Here is a 26,539-nt window from a genome sequence, read left to right as displayed (position 1 = left end):
CAAGTCCAGGAAGTGCAGAGAGTCCCATATAGGATAAACCCAAGGAGAAACACGCCGAGACACATACTAATCAAATTGGCAAAAATTAAAGACCAAGAAAAATTATTGAAAGCAGCAAGGGAACAACAACAAATAACATACAAGGGAACTCCCATAAGGTTAACAGCTGATTTCTCAGCAGAAAGTCTACAAGCCAGAAGGGAGTGGCATGATATACTTAAAGTGATGAAAGGGAAGAACCTAAAACCAAGGTTACTCTACCCAGCAAGGATCTCATTCAGACTCGATGGAGAAATCAAAAGCTTTACAGGCAAGCAAAAGCTAAGAATTCAGCACCACCAAACCAGCTCTACAACAAATGCTAAAGGAACTTCTCTAAGTGGGAAACACAAGAGAAGAAAAGGACCTACAAAAACAAACCCAAAACAATTAAGAAAATGGTCACAGAAACATACATATCGATAATTACCTTAAACGTGAATGGATTAAATGCTCCAACCAAAGACAGGCTCGCTGAATGGATACAAAAACAAAACCCATATATATGCTGTCTACAAGGGACCCACTTCAGACCTAGGACACATACTGATGGCAAGTGAGGGGCTGGAAAAAGATATTCCATGCAAATGGAAATCAAAAGAAAGCTGGAGTAGCTATACTCATATCAGATAAAATAGACTTTAAAATAAAGAATGTTACAAGAGACAAGGAAGGACACCACATAATGATCAAGGGATCAATCCAAGAAGAAGAAGATATAACAATTATGAATATATATGCACCCAACATAGGAGCACCTCAATACATAAGGCAACTGCTAACAGCTATAAAAGAGGAAATCGACAGTAACACAATAATAGTGGGGGACTTTTAACACCTCACCTACAATGACGAACAGATCATCCAAACAGAAAATTAATAAGGAAACATGAGCTTTAACTGACACAATAGACCAGATAGATTTAATTGATATTTATAGGACATTCCATCCAAAAACAGAAGATTACACTTTTTTCCCAAGTGCACACGGAACATTCTTGGGTCACAAATTAAGTCTCAGTAAATTTAAGAAAATTAAAATCATATCAAGCATCTTTTCTGACCACAGTGCTATGAGATTAGAAATCAATTACAGGGAAAAAAACGTAAAAAAACAGACACATGGAGGTTAAACAATACATTACTAAATAACCAAGAGATCACTGAAGAAATTAAACAGGAAATCAAAAAATACCTAGAGACAAATGACAATGAAAACACGATGATCCAAAACCTATGGGATGCAGCAAAAGCAGTTCTAAGAGGGAAGTTTACAGCTATACAAGCCTACCTCAAGAAACAAGAAAAATCTGATATATACAATCTAACCTTACACCTAAAGGAACTAGAGAAAGAAGAACAAACAAAACCCAAAGTTAGCAGAAGGAAAGAAATCAAAAAGAGCAGAGCAGAAATAAATGAAATAGAAACAAAGAAAACAATAGCAAAGATCAATAAAACTAAAAGCTGGTTCTTTGAGAAGATAAACAAAATTGATAAACCATTAGCCAGACTCGTCAAGAAAAAGAGGGAGAGGACTCAAATCAATAAAATTTGAAATGAAAAAGGAGAAGTTACAACAGACACCACAGAAATACAAAGCATCCTAAGAGACTACTGCAGACAACTCTATGCCAATAAAATGGACAACCTGGAAGAAATGGACTAATTCTTAGAAAGGTATATCCTTCCAAGACTGAACCAGAAAGAAGTAAAATATATGAGCAGACCAATCACAAGTAATGAAATTGAAACTGTGACTAGAAAGCTTCTAACAAACAAAAGTCTAATACCAGATGGCTTCACAGGTGAATTCTATCAAACATTTAGAGAATAGCTAACACCCATCCTTCTCAAACTCTTCCAAAATATTGCAGAGGAAGGAACACTCCCAAACTCATTCTATGAGGCCACCATCACCCTGATACCAAAACCAGACAAAGATACTACAAAAAGAGAAAACTACAGGCCAACATCACTGATGAACATAGATGCAAAAATCCTCAACAAAATACTAGCAAACAGAATCCAACAACACATTAAAAAGATCGTACACCATGATCAAGTGGATCAAAGGGATTTATCCCAGGGATGCAAGGATTCTTCAATATATGCAAATCAATCAATGTGATACACCATGTTAACAAATTAAAAAATAAAAACCATATGATCATCTCAATAGATGCAGAAAAAGCTTTTGACAAAATTCAACACTCATTTATGATAAAAACTCTCCAGAAAGTTGGCATAGAGGGAACCTACCTCAACATAATAAAGGCCATATAAGACATACCCACAGCCAACATCGTTCTTAATGGTGAAAAACTGAAAGCATTTCCTCTAAGATCAGGAACAAGACAAGGATGTCCACTCTCACCACTATTATTCAACATAGTTTTAGAAGTCCTAGCCACGGCAATCAGAGAAGAAAAATAAAAGGAATACAAATTGGAAAAGAAGAATTAAAGCTGTCACTGTTCGCAGATGACATGATACTATACATAGAGAATCTTAAAGATGCTACCAGAAAACTACTAGAGCTAATCAATGAATTTGGTAAAGCTGCAGGATACAAAATTAATGCACAGAAATCTCTTGCATTCCTATACACTAATGATGAAAAATCTGAAAGTGAAATTAAGATAACACTCCTATTTACCACTGCAAGAAAAAGAATAAAATACCTAGGAATAAACCTACCTAGAGAGACAAAAGACCTGTATGCAGAAAACTGTAAGACACTGATGAAAGAAATTAAAGATGATACCAACAGATGGAGAGATATACCATGTTCTTGGATTAGAAGAATCAATATTGTGAGAATGACTATACTACCCAAAGCAATCTACAGATTCAATGCAATCCCTATCAAATTACCGATGGCAATTTTTACAAAACGAAAACAAAAAAATCTTAAAATTTTTATGAAGACACAAAAGACCCCGAATAGCCAATGCAGTCTTGAGGGAAAAAAATGGAGCTGGAGGAATCAGACTCCCTGACTTCAGACTATACTACAAAGCTACAGTAATCGCCTTCGCGGGTGGAGACTTCGGGAGGCGGAGTGGGGGAGCTTGGGAGCCGCGGAGGAGAGCACAGCAACAGGGGTGCGGAGGGCAAAGCGGACAGATTCCAGCGCAGAGGATCGGGCCGACCGGAACTCACCAGCCGAGAGGCTTTTCTGCTCGCCCGCCGGGGCGGGCGGGACTGGGAGCTGAGGCTCCGGCTTTTGTTGGAGCGCCGGGAGAGGACTGAGGTTGGCGGCGTGAACACAGCCTGCAGGGCGTTAGTGCACCGCGGCTAGCCGGGAGAGAGTCCGGGGAAAAGTCTGGACCTGCCGAAGAGGCAAGAGACTTTTACGTCCCTCTTTGTTTCCTGGTGCACGAGGAGAGGGGATTAAGAACGCTGCTTGAGAGAGCTCCAGGGACGGGCGCGAGCCGCGGCTAAAAGTGCGGAGCCCAGAGACAGACATGAGACGCTAAGGCCGCTGCTGCCGCCACCAGGAGGCCTGTGTGCGAACACAGGTCACTAGCCACACGCCCTTCCGGGGAGCCTGTGCAGCCCGCCACTGCCAGGGTCCCGGGATCCAGGGACAACTCGCCCGGGAGATCGCACGGCGCGCCTCAGGCTGCAACGTCACGCCGGCCTCTGCCGTTGCAGGCCCGCCCCACACTCCGTGACCCTCCCTACCCCCCGGCCTGAGTGAGCCAGAGCCTCCGAATCAGCGGCTCCTTTAACCCCGTCCTGTCTGAGCAAAGAACAGACGCCCTCCGGCGACCTACACGCACAGGCGGGGCCAAATCCAAAGCTGAGCCCCTGGGAGCTGTGAGAACAAAGAAGAGAAAGGGAAATCTCTCCCAGCAGCCTCAGAAGCAGCGGATTAAAGCTCCACAATCAACTTGATATACCCTGCATCTGTGGAATACCTGAATAGTCAAGGAATCATCCCAAATTAAGGAGCCCTGTGGATGAAAGGCTCTTGGTGCTGCAGCCAGGAGTCAGTGCTGTGCCTCTGAGGTGGGAGAGCCAACTTCAGGACACTGGTCCACAAGAGGCCTCCCAGCTGCACATAATATCAAACAGCAAAAATCTCCGAGAGATCTCCATCTCAACGCCAGCACCCAGCTTCACTCAACGACCAGCAAGCTACAGTGCTGGACATCCTATGCCAAACAACTAGCAAGACAGGAACACAATCCCACCCATTAGCAGAGAGGCTGCCCAAAATCATAATAAGTCTACAGACACCCCAAAACACACCACCAGACGTGGACCTGCCCACCAGAAAGACAAGATCCAGCCTCATCCACCAGAACACAGGCACTAGTCCCCTCCACCAGGAAGCCGACACAACCCACTGAACCAACCTTAGCCACTGGGGACAGACACAAAAAACAACAGGAACTACGAACCTTCAGCCTGCAAAAAAGGAGACCACAAACACAGTAAGATAAGCAAAATGAGAAGACAGAAAAACACACAGCAGATGAAGGAGCAAGATAAAAACCCACCAGACCTAACAAATGAAGAGGAAATAGGCAGTCTACCTGAAAAAGAATTCAGAATAATGATAGTAAGGTTGATCCAAAATCTTGGAGATAGAATGGACAATAGAATGGACAAAATGCAAGAATCAGTTAACAAGGACCTAGAAGAACTAAAGATGAAACAAGCAACGATGAACAACACAATAAATGAAATTAAAAGTACTCTAGATGGGATCAATAGCAGAATAACTGAGGCAGAAGAACGGATAAGTGACCTGGAAGATAAAATAGTGGAAATAACTACTGCAGAGCAGAATAAAGAAAAAAGAATGAAAAGAACTGAGGGCAGTCTCAGAGACCTCTGGGACAACATTAAACGCACCAACATTCGAATTATAGGGGTTCCAGAAGAAGAAGAGAAAAAGAAAGGGACTGAGAAAATATTTGAAGAGATTATAGTTGAAAACTTCCCTAATATGGGAAAGGAAATAGTTAATCAAGTCCAGGAAGCACAGAGAGTCCCATACAGGATAAATCCAAGGAGAAATACGCCAAGACACATATTAATCAAACTGTCAAAAATTAAATACAAAGAAAACATATTAAAAGCAGCAAGGGAAAAACAACAAATAACACACAAGGGAATCCCCATAAGGTTAACAGCTGATCTTTCAGCAGAAACTCTGCAAGCCAGAAGGGAGTGGCAGGACATATTGAAAGTGTTGAAGGAGAAAAACCTGCAACCAAGATTACTCTACCCAGCAAGGATCTCATTCAGATTTGATGGAGAAATTAAAACCTTTACAGACAAGCAAAAGCTGAGAGAGTTCAGCACCACCAAACCAGCTCTACAACAACTGCTAAAGGAACTTCTCTAGGCAAGAAACACAAAAGAAGGAAAAGACCTACAATAACAAACCCCAAACAATTAAGAAAATGGGAATGGGAACACACATATCGATAATTACCTTAAATGTAAATGGACTAAATGCTCCCACCAAAAGACACAGATTGGCTGAATGGATACAAAAACAAGACCCATATATTTGCTGTCTACAAGAGACCCACTTCAGACCTAGAGACACATACAGACTGAAAGTAAGGGGATGGAAAAAGGTATTTCATGCAAATGGAAACCAAAAGAAAGCTGGAGTAGCAATTCTCATATAAGTTATATATATATATATATATATATATATATATATATATATATGTAGTTTGCTTGAGTGCAGTGTTTTTTGTTTTCTGTACTGAATTCATTAGCATGGGTCGGTATAAAATTTAGCATAGGTCAATATGTAATTTGTAAACTAATAAGGTCTTAAAAGTGAGGAATTAAGTCTTTTAAATTTAATTATTTATTGTAAAGAGCAGAATAGCATACATAAACAGGTGCCTAAGGAAAACTTGTATTCTAATATGGAACTCTCATGAACACCTTTTTTTTTTCTTCTAACGGTATGATAGTAGGCCATTTGATTATTTTTATGGCTTTAACTTTACAACAATGAAATATTCGTAAATTTTAAAAAGTATTTTTCTTTATTTGATGCGGGTGGGATACTGGAGAAATGAAAGGTCAAACATCTATTGAGGAATCCATACTTGTCTATATATTGTGTACTTTTATTTCAAGAACTGATTTAAAATTCCTAAAAGGATGCTATAATAAGTTATTATGCCATTTTACAGACTGAATTAAGTGAATTTCAGGGAGGTATGAAACTTGCCTAAGGCTATCCAGCTACCAAGCGGTAGAAGTGAGAATTAAATCCAGGTATACCTATAAAAAAAAAATAAAATAAAAAAAAAAAAAAAAAAAAAGAAGGCGAGGGCAGCACCAGGGTATGGGGTTGTTAGTTTTATAGGGGTGAGTAATTTCATACGCTGATGAGTGGGAGGAGTATTCCAGCTATTTTGGGGAAGGGGTGGGGATTTCTAGGAATTGAGCCACCGCCCACTTTTTGACCTTTATGGTCATCCTTGGAACTGTCGTGGCACCTGTGGGTGTGTCGCCTAGCTTGCTGATGTGTTACAATGAGTGTATACTGAGGCTCAAGGTCTAGTGGAAGTAGACTCGTCCGCCATCTTGGACCTATTTTGTTCTAATCAGTTTATGTTGTGTCCTCGGGCTATGTAATTCTTTTAAAGGTTGTGCCCTGCCCCCTTTCCTCCTGTTTCATATTGAATATATAATATTTACCAGAGTATGTTTTAATAATTAATACATGATGTATAAAAAAAAAATAAATAAAAAATAAAATGTATCTCACTAAAAAAAAAAAAAAGAAGGCAAATTCTATTTTTACTGCTACTTAAACAGAAGAAATAGGTTAACATTTAAGTGAATAACATTAAACAATAAAAAACAAATTTTTGTACTTAAAATTATATAAAAAAAAAAAAAGCTGCAGTAATCAAGACAATATGGTACTGGCACAAAAACAGAAATATAGATCAATGGAACAAGACAGAAAATGCAGAGATAAACCCATGCACCTATGGTACATTAATCTATGGCAAAGGAGGCAAGGATATACAATGGAGAAAAGACAGTCTCTTCAATAAGTGGTGCTGGGAAAACCGGACAGCTACATGTAAAAGAATAAAATTAGAACGCTCCCTAACACCATACACAAAAATAAACTCAAAATAGATTAGAGACCTAAATGTAAGACCGGACACTATAAAACTCTTAGAGGAAAACATAGGAAGAACACTCTTTGACATAAATCACAGCAAGATCTTTTTTGATCCACCTCCTAGAGTAATGGAAATAAAAATAAACAAATGGGACCTAATGAAACTTAAAACCTTTTGCACAGCAAAGGAAACCATAAACAAGACAAAAAGACAACCCTCAGAGTGGAAGAAAATATTTGCAAACAAATCAGTGGACAAAGGATTAATCTCCAGAATATATAAACAGCTCATGCAGCTCAATATTAAAAAAAACAAACCACCCAATCCAAAAATGGGCAGAAGACCTAAATAGACATTTCTCCAAAGAAGACATACAGATGGCCAAGAAGTACATGAAATGCTGCTCAACATCACTAATTATTAAAGAAATGCAAATCAAAACTACAATGAGGGCTTCCCTGTGGCGCAGTGGTTGAGAGTCCACCTGCCTATGCAGGGGACATGGGTTCGTGCCCTGGTCCGGGAAGATCCCACATGCCGCAGAGCGGCTGGGCCTGTGAACCATGGCTGCTGAGCCCGTGCGTCCGGAGCCTGTGCTCCACGGCGAGAGAGGCCACAACAGTGAGAGGCCCGCGTACCGCAAAAAAACCCAAAAAACAAAAAAAAAACTACAGGGCTTCCCTGGTGGCGCAGTGGTTGAGAGTCCGCCTGCTGATGCAGGGGACACAGGTTCATGCCCCGGTCCAGGAAGATCCCACGTGCCACAGAGCGGCTAGGCCCGTGAGCCATGGCCACTGGGCCTGCGCGTCCGGAGCCTGTGCTCCACAACGGGAGAGGCCACAACAGTGAGAGGCCCGTGAACCGCAAAAAAAAAAAAAAAACAAAACTACAATGAGGTATCACCTCACACCAGTTAGAATGGGCATCATCAGAAAGTCTATGAACAACAAGTGCTGGAGAGGGTGTGGAGAAAAGGGAACCCTCTTGCACTGGTGGTGGGAATGTAAATTGATACAGCCACTATAGAGAACAATATGGAGGTTCCTTAAAAAACTAAAAAGAGAACTACCACATGACCCAGCAATCCCACTACTACGCATATACCCAGAGAAAACCATAATTCAGAAAGACACATGCACCCCAATGTTCACTGCAGCACTATTTACAATAGCCAGGTCATGGAAGCAACCTAAATGCCCATCGACAGACGAATGGATAAAGAAGATGTGGTACATATATACAATGGAGTATTACTCAGCAATAAAAAGGAACGAAATTGGGTCATTTGTAGAGACATGGATGGATCTAGAGACTGTCATACAGAGTGAAGTCAGTCAGAAAGAAAAAAACAAATATCATATATTATTAACGCATATATGTGGAACCTAGAAAAACTGTACAGATGAACTGGTTTGCAGGGCAGAAATAGAGACAGAGAGGTAGAGAACAAACATATGGACACCAAGGGGGGAAAGCGGTAGGGGGTGGTGGTGGTGGTGTGATGAATTGGGCGATTGGGATTGACATGTATACACTGATGTGTATAAATTGATGACTAATAAGAACCTGCTATATTTAAAAAAAAAACACCACCACCAAAACACAGATAAACTACACTGGAAAGCCAGAAGGGGTTATAATAACCAGAATGCCACATAGAGTAATGCCAATGACACTGAAAAAGAAGCAAAGAGATATTGGTTTTTTGGGTTTTTTTTTAAAGTCCTTAAGAGTCAACATTGCAAAAAGGACACTTATTCTTTATATTACAAATATTTAGTTTATATTGACTTAGAGACAGCCAGGTTAAACTACTTTTAGCAATATGACTATTACACTGTACTTAAACTGCCTATTTAGCAAATACATGTTTCTACATATTTCAAATTTAGATGTACTGAATCCAAAGATATTTAAAAAGACAAGCATGGACGAATATAGTCTTAAAAAGGACTCTACACTTTCAAAACCTGTACTTTTAACATTAGAAACAGTTGTCTTCCCTGTGTATAAGTGGGCCTGCACTGTTTTTGGCTCAAAACAGAACTGTTCATTATTTGATCAAATTTTCCACAGGTGGAAAATATGTGCTGGCCATGACAGGACATGACAAATTTGTTTTGTATACAAAAGTTTTCTCTCATCATAAAAACTGGACGTCGTTAGTATAAAAAAGTTACAAAACAACTGGCCAAACCAGAAAAACTAGGAGGTATTAAGAATGGTTATCTGCCTTTTCATATTATTTCTGATACACTATGTTTGTGTGTATCTTTAAAAAAATGGGATCAAAGTGTACATGCTACTTTGTATATCATAAACATTTAAAAATATCGATAAATGCTTCATTGCGTTTTTAGGAATTATATTTAGAAAACAGCACTATGCTGATGTTTCACTCTTTGCAGTCTCTTCCTTTTTCATGATCTGGAATGTGAGTCTGAATCTGGCTACACGTTAGAAACTTTCCATTGATGTGTCTCAAATCTGTCCCCAAATACTGAGCCAATTTTTCCTAGCAACAATTCTGTTGTTTATTGTTCAATGTGGATTTTTATTCAGCTTTTCTTTTGCTCCTGTTGCACACAGACAGGTCTTCCTGCAGTTGACTAAAGAAGCAAATAATTTCCTGAAAATTTATTTTCTCTGAGCCTCCTACATGCTTCTCCGAGACTTATTCAGCAATAGTTCACTTAAGACCCATGTAGGTTTTCTTATTATTTACCTATAAACAAGGTGAGAAGTGCCCAAATTCGCTGGCTATAAACAGATAGGTGAGGGGATGGTCTTTTACACCCCCATCCTTCTATATGGTGATCAAAACCAAATTTCAGCTGCAGAGCTGACAAATATGCACAAGCCTCAGTAACATTCAGTTTCTAGCATGTATAAATATACAGTATTTGTGTTCCCCTGAGATAGTACCTTCCCCTTACTTCCATTGCTTGGTCTTCTTGTTACTCACTGATAGTATATTAAACATGACTTTTCCTAGGATATACTGCTACCAACATTTCTGCTTTCTCTAAGCTCCTCTTAAGTTCTTTACTAATCACCATTATCAAGGTATAATTATTAAGCCAATCCAGATTATAGAGGAAGGTAAGTATAAATATCTTCTAAATGATGGCCTTGGCTCTTTTATGTTTTATTTTTATCAGTTACACACAGTTGAAATAATCATTAGTTCTAAAGCCTTGTGACAATGAACAGTGGTCTTTCACACTTGCTTGCTCTATCCCATTTCCTGCTATCTTAAGGCAAACAGTTTCATCTCCTTCAGAGGATTTTTTTTTTTTTTGAACTCACTTCTCTATCTCTAAATAACCTGCTTGTGTTGCTAGGTTCTGCTTTTCTTAGTTTAATGCCTCATTTATTGATTTCCTATTATGTAAGATGAGGACTGATTTCTCTTTTATCAATACTCCACCCTTAACACACCACACTCATCCTGTTCCTCTATTTTTCCAATTTACATTTTATAGTTAGATAAGTTGTTCCCTATTTGCATTATTTTGACTATTAAATTATAGTCATGAGTGACAGGTGGTATACTATGATTCTTTCCTTTACAACTTCTCGTTGTCCATGGAGTATCTTTTTTTTGTTTTGTTTATTTGGTGTTCTGTGTACTTATGACACCCTCACAGTTTCTCTCCTACTGTGTAAATTTCTTTTCCTTTCAATAAATTCAAAAACATTAAGTAGTCTACTGATTTCATCTTCTTAGACTCATCTCTCCCAGAATCTTCTCAACTGTACCAACAGGGACTCGTTACTTTCTCTATCATTAGTCTCAGAATCTCCCTTCATCTTCATTCTGAGGAGTCTTTCATGTCTTTCTCTTGTATTGTATTCTTTATGTCTTGGACCCCAAATCTTCATTTTTCTTGCTTTACCTTCTCATTTTAACTATATCCACTAATAGCTTCCAGAACACAGTATAGAGAAATACATATTTTTGATACTTTGACTATCTGAAAATGCATTCTACTCTCAAATTTAATAGGCAGTTGACTAGAGATAAATTTATAGGCTCGTGTGGTATAATAAAAAATATATATATATGGTCTTTGTCCCTTTGTTCTTTGCACAGAGCTTCAAAAACGCTTGGAATTTCTTGAGTTCGCCATGCAGATGAGGTGACCCATGGGGGATCCCTAGATAGCTTCAGGATGGGTGCTGGTCACCTGAAAGGCCAACCATGTGACTAGACGGTTGAACTAGTCAAGACTGACCTCCAGGGATGGGAAGGGTGCTGGAAACTGAGTTCAATCATGTAGCCACTTATTTAATCAAGCATGCCTACATAATGAAACCCCAATAAAAACTCTGGACACTGAAGCTCAATGCAGCTTCCTGCTTGGTGAACACAAAGATGTCCTGGGAGAGTGATGTGTCCAGATTCCATGAGAGATCACGGAAGCTCTGCATCCTCCACCCTCACCTTCTCTAGGTCCTGCCTTACGTGTCTCACTCAGCTGTTCCTGATCTGCATCCTTTATAATAAAACTGTAATCATAAGTGTAGAACTTTTACTGAGTTCTGAGTCACTGAAGTGAACTATCAAACCTAAGGCTGTTGTAGGACACCCCAAATTTGCAGAAGTATGGGAGGCTTGGCATCTGAAGTGGGCGTAGTCTTGTGAAGGGCTCTGCCCTTAACCTGTAAGGTCTAGGCTCCCTCCAAGTAGTTAATGTCAGAACTGAACTGTAGTGCAATACACCCACTTGGGTAGAATTTATAACAAGCTGGGCAGAGTGCAGATGGTTTGGGACACCTGAAACTTGCCTGGTACCTGAAGTGAGGGCAGTCTTGTGAATGACTTTACCCTTAAATGTAGGGTCTACGCTAAGTCTGGGTAGTGTCAGAACTGATTTGAACTGTAGGACAACTAGTGGTGTCAGAGAACTGGTTTGGGAACATAGCTGAAAATAATCTTACAGAAGTTTTAAGAAATTGCTACTCTACTTCCCAGATTCCAGTGTGCTGTTTATATACCTAAAGACATTTGTATTCCTGTTTCTTTGTGTGAAATTTGTTTTCTTCTCCTTCTCTACAAGGTTTTAAGATTTTCTCTTTATTCTCAGTGAGATGAAATTTCATCATGATGTATCTAGTGTGGGATTTTCATCTGTGGCACTGGATACTGGAGAGACCATTTTATCTGGAAAACTATGCCCTTCAGTTCTGGGGAATTTTAATTTATTTTTAGGATTTCCTTCCTCTAGTTTGTCCATTCTCTTTCTGGAACCCCCTTTTTATTTGGATACTGAACCCTCCTAGAATGATTCTCTGACTTTATCTTTTCTATTTTCCATTGCATTATTCCTTTGTGCTATTTTCTGAGAAATTTATCTTTTAACCTTTCTGTTGAGTTTTTCATTTCTACTATTACAATTTTAATTCCCAAGAACTCTTTTTTAAATTCTCTGAACGTTCCTTTTGTATACCATCATTTTCTCACTTTATGGATAAATTATCTTTTATCTTGAGAATATTAATGTTAGTTCTACTTTTCTTAAGTTTTTTTCTTCTTGTATAGTCTTTATTTCCATTAAATCTTTTTTATTAGAAACTTTCTTAAAATCTCTGGTGGTCATTAGCTGTCTAGCCATATTTAGGAATGGACTGCCTATGAAGCTCTATGTCTAAAGGATGGAGTCTGTCAGCTGTAGCCATCCAGTAGGGTGGTCTAGCTGGGATGTTTTATTGAGGAATCCTCCAGTGTCAGTACCTTTAGGTCTCTCTTCCTGGGTTAGTCACATTTCTTAGAAAAGTTGCTTCTAGAAACTTGCCTGTATTATAAAGCTGGATGCCAATGAGGGTTTCAGCATTCAGTAAGGAAATTTTCACTTATTTCAGTTTTTAGTATGATACCTCCCTCCCAACTTCAACTATACTAGGATTACCCTTATCCAAAGACCCTTTGTTTTACCTTTTCCAGAATAATCTCTCAGCTTTTGCTGAGACTGGAAAGTAGCAGTCACTTAGCCATGCAGAGTTGAAGAGAGGTTCTGGAGGCTCCACCAGCTTCTTAAACTTTCAGTCATCCTCTTGCTTTTAACCTCTTTCTTAATCCCCACATCCAGAGGTAGCATATCCAGGTGTAACCAATTCTGGAAACTTGTAGGACTCCACAGTGTAAAATGGGTTGCTTCCTGACTTCCTACTGCTGACTCAGGGGTCAACTCTCTACCATAAGCTAGAAGAGTAATTTGTTTACCTGCTTTCTAGCTCCCCAAATTTTATTGATGTCACCTCCCCTGGTATTTGTGATTTTTCATTTAATCCTTTTACTGCCATTTTAATGGAGTTTGTAGAGTAAGCATAGATATATGTGTACGATCAATTCTTACTATGGATTACATACAAAGAGATAGCTTATTTACAAATTGTTAGTAGCCAAATTAAGTTAGTTATCTGATTATACGAAAACAGATAACTGAAGTAAGGTATCTGTATTTATGGCTCTATAAATTTTAACTGCCTTAAAGTTATGAAAAAACCAAAGTAGTAAAGGTTTTTGAAATCTATTTAATTTAGTGAAAAAACTTATAAACTTATTATGTGTCTCAATTCTTTAGAGCACCTATTTCAATGATGCCACGTTAATTATACCTATTTTCTCTTCTTAGAATAACTACCTATATTTATGTCTGCAAACAAAAGAGACAATTTACTAACCTCTGCTTCTGTTGCTTGGGACTGTAAAAGCTGTCGTATACGAAGTATGTCCTTCTCTATTTGTTGAATTCTGGTTATTCTTCGCTAAAATAAAATAAGTAACCAAATTAGATCTATTTTTATTAAAAACATTAGTTTAAATAACCGTACTATGGTTACCACTTAACAGCTTAGGGTTATACCAAATCACTCTTATATAAGAATTAGATATGTATACATATTCATACACTGATGACATATTAGGATCAGTTCAATTTTTTTAATAAATCTAACTTTATACAACAGATCTCTAGATCTACTTAGGAAAACTATAAAAGTACAAGTCATATATCAAATTGTATGATGCATATAGTGTGAAATTGGTATTTAAAAGCTAGTCTCAAAAACTACTTCAACAAAGAGAAAAGTACATCTGAATTTAATCTTCTATATTAATCCAGATGTCAGTACAGTGTAATGGATTTATACAAAGCATGGTATACCTGTAAAGGGAAAGAGCAGCTGATTTGTTTTAAAAACATCAGGCTTTAAACAGTAAGAATAATCTTCCCCAAAGTTATTCTTATTACAAGTCAGTGGTACCTTTCAGATTTAGCTTTCCCAAATACCTACTGCAGCTAAACATTATTTTTATTCCCAACACTAAGATCACAATGATGGTAAGAGCTACTGCTCTGCCCATATCCTGAGACCTTCAAGTGAACACAAAGTAGTAACTATAGATCAAACAATGTGGAACTGAAAAAATGTGGGAAAAGTGTTTTCAAGTATATGTTTTAAAAACAAGTACTGCCGGGGGCTTCCCTGGTGGCACAGTGGTTGAGAGTCCGCCTGCCGATGCAGGGGACACGGGTTCGTGCCCTGGTCTGGGAAGATCCCGCATGCCGCGGAGCAGGTAGGCCCGTGAGCCATGGCCGCTGAGCCTGCGCGTCCGGAGCCTGTGCTCCGCAACGCGAGAGGCCACAACAGTGAGAGGCCCGCGTACTGCAAAAAAAAAAAAAAAAGAGTAATTGTTTCAATGGGGAAAAAAGTGTTAGAAGCTAGATGGAGTCATTTCCAAACTTTTATGATTATGCACCCATCAATAAAAGATTTCTGAGCATGTATACCTCAATAGATAAATAATAAAAGTACTGTAACAAATAGCTTTAAGTATATATAGTTATAAAACTTACATACAAAACTTACCCTTTGAGCATATCTAATTTTGCTGAAATACAATGTCTTTACGATTTTATTGCCATAGTAAAAATGCTTACGGTTGCTATTTTCCAATGTTATGATAAACACAGAAAAGCTCAAAAAAGTTGCACTCACCAAAAAAGAATCCTTCCTCCCTCCCTCCCTCCCTTCTTTCCTTCCTTTGTAACACTACAACTGTGCTGATCCTATATCATAATTCTGAAAATAGTGAACCTAAGGTAAATAGTATTCTTTAATTAAGAAATTTTACCACATCCAATTTTCATCATGAATACATGCTGAAGAAGAAATACCTGTGCTTTTGGTAGCTTTCTAAAGAGACTGCAAAGATGAGTGATCACCTCTACATCAGATGGTAAATATTTCCTGGCATTACATAAGCAATGAAACTACATACAGTTAGTGGCTTTGTAATATTTTATTGTTCTCCTCTCTCTATGTAACTAGCTCCGCTTCACCAATAAAGTCCTAAGTCAAAATTTTTAATACTCAGAGGATGAAAAAGGAAATCATATCTAACACTCCTCTCCACAGAACTACATTTCTGTATTGCTATTAGGTCACTAAATCCTGAAGTCAAATCTGCGCCTTGATGATTTCTGACACAACCACCTTTGTGCTTCTGTTACTCAACAGGAAAATGGAAGAAGCCAATAGAATTTCTTTCCATTCTCTATATGACAATCTTGAATATTTATGAAGTTATGTTTAACGAAAAATGCTTACTTGTTCTGGCAATATGGAGATGGTATTACTTTTGCAAAACTGATTTAAAAAATAATATAGTAATATAGTTCAATATGAATTCAGGACAACTCTCAACAAATTAGGAATAGAAGGTAAATTCCTTAACTTGATAAATGGTATCAAAAACCTTGAGTAAACAACATACTTAATGGTGAAACTTCAGAAGGATTCCTTTTAGAGCCAAGAGAAGATGAAGAAGACAAATTATCACTGCTTTTTGTTCAAAGATGTATTAGAGTTCTTATTTAATAGAAAGAGGAAAAAAAGGACTGGAAAAGACAAAATTGTCATTACTTGCAAACAAAATAACAGTTTGAATGGAAAATCCAAGAAAATCTTAAACTACTAAGACAATCTATTAAAAGAGTTCAGGAAGACTGCTGGACATATATATCAAATTTAGTAATGTAATTAAAGAAAATCCCATTCACAATGCAACAAAAACTGTAAGATATCTAGGAATAAATGTAAAAAAAGATGTGTAAGAGTTTTATGAAGAATATTACGAAACTTTTTTGAAGGACATAAAATAAGACCTAAATGAACGGAGAGATAAAAAATTAATAACAATACCTAATATTTCCTGAGTGTTTTCTGTTTGCTGGATTCCAAGTGTTTTACATATATTAACTCATTTAATCCTCACACTTTACAGGGAATCATTATTTGTATTTTACCAATGGGAAAACTGAGACAGAGAGTTTACCCAAGATCACAGTGCTGATACGTGACAGGTAGGGAATTAGAACCCCAGAGGACTGGCTCCAGAGTCACCCTTTCAACCAAGAACCAATCTTTATATTGTAAAGCTATAAATTCTCCTCAAATTAATTATAAATTCAATGTAATTCTAATCAAAAGCCCATAAGGCTTTTCCTTGAATTTGATGAGTAACAAAACAGAATATAAACACATTTTTACAAACAAAAATAAGAAGGACTCACCCTACTAGGTACCAAGATTAATAAAGCTATAGCAAATAAAACAAATGTGGTTATCAGCACAGGGACAGAGAAGCTAAAACAGACTAATAGAATAGTCTACAAATATCCAGCAAATACAAACTTCTCAGATGCCAGAGACAGCATTACCAATCCATGGGAAAACAGTGGCACATCCAGCAAGTGATAATGGGAAATTTAGTTAACAACATAAATATGCATTGATCTGTGTATATCTGTGTTATGTATATGTATGTGTGTATACATAATTAACTACATATTATATAATTAATAATATATATTTATTAAATAATCAAAATTATATTGTATATATTAAATAAGTATATATACATTGATATGAAAATCATATGTGTGTGTATATATATATAATTAGATTCCTACTTCCAAAACATATATAATAGCAAATGTGAGATGAATTAAAGACCTAATTGTAAAAATAAAACATTAAAACTATTAGAAAAAAATACGAGGGTATCTTTAAGGATAGGAAAAGATGTATAAATAGGTCAAAGAAAGCACAAATATGGCAATACAATTAATTTAGCTTTATAACAAAAACTAATTTTGTTATCATGAAGCTAAAGTAGGTAACATATTTGGCAGGGAGGGGTTGTGATATACATTATGTATAACAGATTGATATCTAGAGGATATTAAAATATCTCTCAAATACATAAGAATAAGACATTTAACATAATAGAAAATGGGCAAAGGATATGGAAAAATGACAAAATGAAAATCTAATAAATACATGAAAAGATAATCAGCTTCAGTAGTACTCATGGAAGTACAAACTAAAGGACAAGATAATGCTTCAAATGCCCATTGACTGTTAATTATAAAATGTGACTCACAATTGCTGAAAAAATCAGGTAAAAGAAACGGGAATTCTCACATACGACTAGGAGAAATGTAAACTGATAAAATCATTTTGAGTGCAATTTGGCACACACTATTCAAAACACTCATACCTTATGACCAGCAATTACGCTTTTAGGTATACACCCTAGAGCAGAGGTCAGCAAATTAGGGCTTGGTAGCCATCTGTATTTATGAATTAAGTTTTACTGAAACACAGCCATGCCCATCTGCTTATATATTGTCATCTATGGTTACCTTCTTGCTACAAAGGCAGAGCTGAGTAGTTACGACAGAGACCATATGGCCACAAAGTCTAAAATATTTACCATACAGCTCTTTAAGAAATAGACTGATTCTTGACCTAGAAAACCTGTTGCGCACGTTTACAGGATGTAAGTATGTTTATCAGAGTTGTTTTAACAGTGAAAAATTAGGCATAGAGGAGAGCAGGCACCACCATACTAGGTGCAAATATGTGTTGAACAAATAATGGAGAAAATAAATAACCAAACTGTTAACAGAGATAGCTAGAGACTAACACATGCGTGGGCAAGAGTGGATTTTGTCTCAACTTTCCCTAAATTGTTCCCCGGTCATTCGTATGTTTTACTGGTCATTTACATTTTCTTTTCAATAAATTGAATGATTACATCCTCTGCCCATATAAAAAAGAGTTCTCGGGCTTCCCTGGTGGCGCAGTGGTTGAGAGTCCGCCTGCCGATGCAGGGGACATGGGTTCGTGCCCCGGTCCGGGAGGATCCCATATGCCGCGGAGCGGCTGGGCCCGTGAGCCATGCCACTGAGCCTGCGCATCCGGAGCCTGTGCTCTGCAGCAGGAGAGGCCACAACAGTGAGAGGCCCGCGTACCGCCAAAAAAAAAAAAAAAAAAAAAAAAAAGAGTTGTCTTTTTCTTATTGTTTGTAGGAATTCTTATAGTACAGGGATATTAACCTTTTCCCCTTACGTGTACAAATATTTTCCCTTAGTTTATTTTCTGCAGGATGAATGTTTTAAATTTTTATGAAATAAATCCTGTTTCCCACCCTGCCTTTATTGCTTATGTTTCCATTCTTAATTAAGATCTCTCTTGTTCTATATTTTCTATTAATTTATGTTTATTTTTTACATTTAGATATTTAATCCACCTATAATTGTTCATGTACAAGATGTGAGTTAGGGATCTAATTCAATTTCTCTTCTACCAAACAGGTTCCTAGTTATACCTATGCGTTTATTGAGTTATTTACCATTTCCCCCCAAATTTATAACTTTTATCATTAAAAGATTCCATATTTTCTTATATCTTTTTCTAGTCTCTATTCTGTTCTATTTGCCTACGTCTATACCTGTGCTATCATACTGTGATCACTACAACATCTTTACAGTAAGTTTTAACAAACGGTAAGGTAAATCCTCACTCATAATTTCCTTAAATATTTTTGGAAATTTTTACTTTGCAAACTTTAGAATCATTTTTCCGGGCTCCAAAAAAAATTTAAGGTTATGACTGGAATTGTATTATATATCAACTTTTTAAAGAAAGACATTTTTAGGATGTTAAAGTCTTCCCACCTAGGCTTCCTTATTTATTTTTTTCAGCAACAGAGACATCAATGGTTTAATGGATTGGGGGATCTTACACACCTGAAGCAAGGTCCTGGAGTGACACCCCATCATGTGCAGCGGACAGCGGGCAGGACATTGCAGCGGGTTTCCCTCCCGGTGGAAGGGGAGATTTGCTAGTTATAGGGAGAATTACCTCAGGTGGGCTCGTTAGTTACCAGGGAAGTCAGCAGAAACTAGCAGAGGGGAAGTCCCTCACTGCCCCATTGATGAGAGCAATCACCAGCTGGGGCCTGGGGCAAGCCTGCAGGAAGGTCAGTCATGTGAATGGGGTGTAGGTGAAGCAGGCACTGGTTGAGCAGGGGATGTACAGAGAGCAAGACAACAGCCATCTTGGGTGGCCTGATCATACCACTCCACCCCTCCATACCCTGCATGACCCTTACCAACTGGGTCCGCCCCTCTTCCGTGATTCCCTGGGGTCAGGTATGTAGGGGACACTTCAACCAGATACCCCAAATACAATACAGACAGCAGCATAGGCTCCTCTATTTTTAAGGCCACATTTTGCATCCTTTAGCAATTTTATATTTTTCTTCATGTGGGTATGTTCCAGGTATTTTAAAGTGTCCTGTTACTGTAAACAGGTCCTCCTACCCCATCTTCCATTTCCAAGTGGTAGCTATTGCTACTAGAGAAAACCTACTAATTTTTGTAATGTACCTTAACTCCAGCCACCTTACTCAATTCTCTCATTACCTGAAATATTTTTTGACTCTTCTCTACAGCTTTTCTAGGCAAACAACCATATAATTTACAAATGACAATTATTTGGTCTCTTCCCTTCTAGTTGGAAAATAGTGTAGTATTTAAACAACTTATTTTCTTTCTGAATTAGTGGACCTCCAAACACAGTTAAATAATAGTGATGACAGCAAGCACCCAACCATATTAATGAGTGCAATGGTAATAATCTTATTATTTCTCTATTCAAGTTAATATAAAGTTGGCTTCTGGTTTCTGATACATAATTATTCCTTAAAAAACTTTTACTCTATTCTTATTTTATTTGGAATTTTTATCCATCCTTTCCCCTTGCAAATGAGATCCCACATTTTTTTCTCATGGCTTCTTCAGGTCTTCCTAGGATCCACTTCCCTATGCTCATTAGCTGGCCATTCTAGTCTTACATGTTGAGTCATTTAAACAGAGAGTTAGGAGGGAAAGATGTACTGTGGACAATTACTAACAAATAGCTAACAGAAGCTAGCTATCAGCTACCAGAAGAGGAGCATCTAATTCTTCTTCCCTCGTAATTCCAAGGCATAGCAGAACAGTATCAGGAAAATGAAATATGAAGGCAGAATTATGTGAACACTGGTTATGTTGCCCAGCAGCCATGGTAAATTTTTGTTTTAACGTTTTTATTGGAGTATAATTGCTTTACAATGGTGTGTTAGTTTCTGCTTTATAACAAAGCGAATGAGCTATACATATACACATATCCCCATATCTCCTCCCTCTTGCGTCTCCCTCCCACCCTCCCTATCCTACCTCTCTAGGTGTTCACAAAGCACCAAGCTGATCTCCCTGTGCTATGCGGCTGCTTCCCATGAGCTATCTATTTTACATTTGGTAGTGTATATATGTCCATACCACGCTCTTTCTCCCAGATTACCCTACCCCCTCCCCATATCCTCAAGTCCATTCTCCAGCAGGTCTGTGTCTTTATTCCCATCTTGCCCCTAGGTTCTTCAGAACTTTTTTTTTAAAATTCCATATATGTGTGTTAGCATACGGTATTTGTTTTTCTCTTTCTGACTTACTTCTCTCTGTATGACAGACTCTAGGTCCATCCACCTCACTACAAATAACTCAATCTCGTTTCTTTTTATGGCTGAGTAATATTCCATTGTATATATGTGCCACATCTTTATCCATTCACCTGTCGATGGACACTTAGAATGCTTCCACGTCCTGGCTACTGTAAATATAGCTGCAGTGAATACTGTGGTACATGACTATTTTTGAATTATGGTATTCTCAGGGTATATGCCCAGAGGTGGGATTGCTGGGTCATATGAGAGTTCTATTTTTAGTTTTTTAAGGAACCTCCATATTGTTCTCCATAGTGGCTGTATGAATTTACATTCCCACCAACAGTGCAAGAGTGTTCCCTTTTCCCCACACCCTCTCCAGCATTTATGGTTTGTAGATTTTTTAATGATGACCATTCTGACCAGTGTGATGATATCGCATTGTAGTTTTGATTTGCATTTCTCTAATGATAAATGATGTTGAGCATTCTCTCATGTGTTTGTTGGCAATCTGTATATCTTCTTTGGAGAAATGTCTATTTAGGTCTTCTGCCCATTTTTGGATTGGGTTGTTTGTTTTTTTGATATTGAGCTGCATGAGCTGCTTGTATGTTTTGGAGATTAATCCTTTGTCAGTTGCCTCATTTGCAAATATTTTCTCCCACTCTGAGGGTTGTCTTTTCGTCTTGTTTATGGTTTCCTTTGCTGTGCAAAAGCTTTTAAGTTTCATTACGTTCCATTTGTTTATTTTTGCTTTTATTTCCATTTCTCTAGGAGGTGGGTGGGTCAAAAAGGATCTTGCTGTGATTTATGTCATAGAGTGTTCTCCTTATGTTTTCCTCTAAGAGTTTGATAGTGTCTGGTTTTACTTTTAGGTCTTTAATCCATTTTGAGTTTATTTTTGTGTATGGTGTTAGCAAGTGTTCTAATTTCATTCTTTTACATGTAGCTGTCCAGTTATCCCAGCACCACTTATTGAAGAGGTAGTCTTCTCCACTGTATATTCTTGCCTCCTTTATCAAAGATAAGGTGGGGCTTCCCTGGTGGCGCAGTGGTTGAGAGCCCGCCTGCCGATGCAGGGGACATGAGTTCGTGCCCAGGTCTGGGAAGATCCCACATGCCACGGAGCGGCTGGGCCTGTGAGCCATGGCTGCTGGGCCTGTGCGTCCGGAGCCTGTGCTCCGCAACGGGAGAGGCCACAACAGTGAGAGGCCCGCGTACCATTAAAAAAAAAAAAAAAAAAAAAAGGATAAGGTGACCATATGTGCATGGGTTTAACTCTGGGCTTTCTATCCTGTTCCATTGATCTATATTTCTGTTTTTGTACCAGTACCATATTGTCTTAATTACTGTAGCTCTGTAGTATAGTCTGAAGTCCGGGAGCCTGATTCCCCCTGCTCCGTTTTTCTTTCTCAAGATTGCTTTGGCTATTCGGGGTCTTTTGTGTTTCCATACACATTGTGAAATTTTTTCTTCTAGTTCTGTGAAAAATGCCAGGGGTAGTTTGATAGGGATTGCATTGAATCTATAGATTGCTTTGGGTAGTATAGTCATTTTCACAATGTTGATTATTCCAATCCAAGAACATGGTATATCTCTCCATCTGTTTGTATCATCTTTAATTTCTTTCATCAGTGTCTTATAATTTTCTGCATACAGGCCTTTTGTCTCCTTAGGTAGGTTTATTCCTAGATGTTTTATTCTTTTTGTTGCAATGGTAAATGGGAGTGTTTTCTTGATTTCACTTTCAGATTTTTCATCATTAGTATATAGGAATGCCAGAGATTTTTGTGCATTAATTTTGTATCCTGCTACTTTACCAAATTCATTGATTAGCTCTAGTAGTTTTCTGGTAGCATCTTTAGGATTCTCTATGTATAGTATCATGTCATCTGCAAACAGTGACAGCTTTACTTCTTCTTTTCTGATTTGGATTGCTTTTATTTCTTTTTCTTCTCTGACTGCTGTGGCTAAAACTTCCAAAACTATGTTGAATAACCAGTGGCAAGAGTGGGCAACCTTGTCTTGTTCCTGATCTTAGTGAAAATGGTTTCAGTTTTTCACCACTGACGACGATGCTGGCTGTGGGTTTGTCATATATAGCCTTTATTATGTTGAGGTATGTTCCCCCTATGCCTACTTTCTGGAGGGTTTTTATCATAAATGGGTGTTGAATTTTGTCAAAAGCTTTCTCTGCATCTATTGAGATGATCATATGGTTTTTCTCCTTCAATTTGTTAATATGGTGTATCACATTGATTGATTTGTGTATATTGGAGAATCCTTGCATTCCTGGGATAAACCCCACTTGATCATGGTGTATGATACTTTTAATGTGCTGTTGGATTCTGTTTGCTAGTATTTTGTTGAGGATTTTTGCATCTTTGTTCATCAGTGATAGATGCATGATCTTTGTGCATCTTTGTGACATCTTTGTCTGGTTTTGGTATCAGGGTCATGGTAAATTATTCTTATTTTGAACTAGTGTCAAAGTAAAGACAGACTTTAACATATCTCTAATAATAAAATTTAATCAATGGTAACAGAGCTGTAATTCATTAGATTCTTAATAGCTCTCTAGCTAGTGCTGTTTCACAGTTTAATAATAAATAAGTTACCTGTGCTCGTTTTTCCATATCCTGGCAGGTACCCAGTTGTTCTTCCATTGCAACTCTGATTTGCCTTGCTTCATATTCCAATTGCCTTCTGGTCATATCTGTCTGTAAGGAAAACTAAAACCACAAATAAAATGGAAACATTAATACCTTGTGTGTTTATCAGTAAAAATAAAAAAGCATATAAGTACCAATAAAGAAAATGAATAAGCAAATATGTAAGTTACTGTGCATGAGAGAATTATTTTTTACTGCAAGGAGTCCTAAAACTTGATTATCAGTGCTATGCTCAGACTGGGTCTCTGATGTGAAATGCAGAGTTGAAACACTTTTATTGCCCCATAGTCACAAACAGCTTTAATTAAATTGTACACTTTCATTTAAAATATATAATTGGGGACTTCCCTGGTGGCACAGTCATTAAGAATCTGTCTGCCAGTGCAGGGGACATGGGTTTGAGCCCTGGTCCACGAAGATCCCACATGCTGCGGAGCAACTAAGCCTGTGTGCCACAACTACTGAGCCTGTGTGCCACAACTACTGAAGTCTGTGTGCCTAGAGCCTGTGCTCTGCAACGAGAAGCCACCACAATGAGAAGCCTGTGTACCAAAGAGTAGCCCCTGCTCGCCAGAGGTAGAGAAAGCCTGCACGCAGCAACGAAGACTCAATGCAGCCATAAATAAATAAATTTTATAAATAAATAAATTAAATTAAATATATAATTGGTCCAGTTAGGATAAGCCTATCTTCAGTCACCTTATAATCCTGCTCTGAAGAGGTGGTACTTTGAATTATTAAAAACTAGAATAGTAATGTGGACAACATAGAATAATCAAGAATCAGGTCCATCATCCTCAAGTTTATACGTCAATTTTAGGTACAGACTGTTGTATACATGTAGACTAAACAGAGAGAACTTTCCCATTTGTAAAAAGAAGAAAATGGAAAAAGAAAAAGCTTTTATATAATATAATCATTAATTGTGAGACAACACAAACTTTTTGGTAAAAATCCAAATGTGAACCCAAGTTGAAACAAACCAAAAAAAGTACTTCACAGAGTGGGTGTTAATTCATTCAAAATTTTATTTGCCCTTTAACTAAAATTCCAGGTACTGTGGTAACTGCTAGGTATAAAAAAGGATGAAAAGGACAAGGTAAATAAACTTGCAAAGACATGCTCCAAGAGGTGATAAAGGCTAAAAATATGACTAGACAAAATGATAGGTAACAGGGTTATAATGGGCCATGACGAGAGTAAGGAAGTGCTGTAGATTTTTCATGCTCTATACACCCAATAAAAAGCTGCATGTGTGGAATTCCCTGGTGGTCCAGAGGCTAGGACTCTGTGCTTTCATTGCTGAGGGCCTGGGTTCGATCCCTGGTCAGGGAACTAAGATCCCACAAGCCGTGAGGCGGGACCAAAGAAAAGAAAATGAAAAATTTAAGCTAAGAGCGGAAGATATATTTTAATTAGCTTATTTTTTCTCTTTTTAAAAATTATTTTAAAATTTATGGATAACAGTTAAAATATAGTCTTGTTTAAAATTATTAATGTTATTAATGTATTTCAGAAATGTTCTTACATGTGCCATCCCATGAATAAAACAGTTGACATGGAGAGGTTGGGTGGGGAGGAAGAGGCTGACAGAATTAAATTATTTTTTTTTTACATAGTTATATTTGCAAAACAAATTTAGTATACCTGCAAAAAGCACTAAGATCCATACCACCAGATACTGTCGTTTGAATAGGACACAAGTTATCTCAAAGATACTTTTAATGCAAAAATTATCTGGCATGAGTCCTGTAATACAGTTCAAAAAACAGACAGATGGTAATAAACATTTCTACAGAGTACGTCTGGTAATTGAACACACAGAATAAAAAACCAGTTTCCTAGTAGAACCCTGAGTCCTTTAGTATTCAAACTTAAGAGGTTTTCTTAACAAGGGACTTAAAATAAATATGCTTGAGCCTAATGAAATGTTATCATCTTTATAAACAAAATTCATTATTATATATTTAGGTTTAAAGTTGGATAAAACATATTACTGTTTACAAATAACTATAAATGCAGTTATAAATTTATATATACTTTTAGATATTACAAATAAGTCACTTTGTCAAGTTACTTACATTTTCAGTTAAAGGAAGACTATCTATTCTTTTAGTGAGATTCTGAAGTTGAGCATAATACCAGTCTTTTTCCTTTTCTTCTTTGTCAAGGTCAGCAAGAAGCAATGATCTGTTTTTCAAAAAAAGTTAAGTTTACACAATGCTAATATAGCACACACAACAGCAGTTCTGATAAGCTGTAACTGTACTGTTCTCTATTTAAAGTATAATGAATAAATGAAAATTTTATTCATTTTGGATTTTTGAAGGTGGGACTTAATACAAGAATAAAAAGTATAATAAAGGAGTAAAGAAAAGCAGTAATTATGCAAAAAACAAACCTAGAGTACAGGGAACTACTGCACTGGACATAGATGTAGCTTTCAGCTTCTCAGCAGTTAAAACAGTAAGAAATATATTGTCACTGTGTAATAAGAGGAAATTATTCTGAGGGAGAGAAACGTTTTCTTAGTTTGGAATTCGAAGATGAATTTGTTGTATAAATTCCTCACAACCTAATCGATGATGTCCTCAATAACAATCTGTATCAAGATACTCCATATCTGACCATTATAAAGATAAATGTAAAATAAGAGTGTTAATGGGAAAAAATCAGTAGGTACAAGAAGTATATGATCTATCTCCTTTCATGTGGCTCTTTCCCAAAGCAACCACTATTATCACTCTCGTGTATATATTTCCAGAGATACTCTATAAAAATGCAAGGATATATATATATAATTACATGTACATTTTTTAAACATAAATAGTAGCATATTTTTATATGTGTTGTCCTAT

At 37.4% G+C, this 26,539-nt stretch overlaps 1 protein-coding gene across 11 annotated transcripts in view; it reads right to left on the bottom strand.

Moving 5' to 3' along the window:
- APC (APC regulator of WNT signaling pathway) overlaps nucleotides 1–26,539 on the bottom strand; it is a 141,143-nt gene that overhangs the window by 47,288 nt on the left and 67,316 nt on the right. For 8 of the 11 annotated variants that reach the window (XM_049707478.1, XM_049707480.1, XM_049707485.1 and 5 more), the window contains 3 exons: nucleotides 25,763–25,871; nucleotides 23,628–23,741; nucleotides 13,857–13,940 (listed from right to left, as the gene is read on the bottom strand). In XM_049707478.1, coding sequence (XP_049563435.1) covers nucleotides 13,857–13,940; nucleotides 23,628–23,741; nucleotides 25,763–25,871 — 307 coding nt within the window. The remainder of the gene's footprint in view (nucleotides 1–13,856; nucleotides 13,941–23,627; nucleotides 23,742–25,762; nucleotides 25,872–26,539) is intronic. The other 3 variants (XM_049707483.1, XM_049707482.1, XM_049707484.1) reach the window with 1 other exon arrangement.

This window comes from Orcinus orca, chromosome 3 (genome assembly GCF_937001465.1).
Source record: "Orcinus orca chromosome 3, mOrcOrc1.1, whole genome shotgun sequence".
In the NCBI taxonomy this organism is placed as follows: Eukaryota; Metazoa; Chordata; class Mammalia; order Artiodactyla; family Delphinidae; genus Orcinus; species Orcinus orca.
Note: the sequence above shows the minus strand (reverse complement) of the source record. Positions and strands in the feature narration are given on the sequence as shown.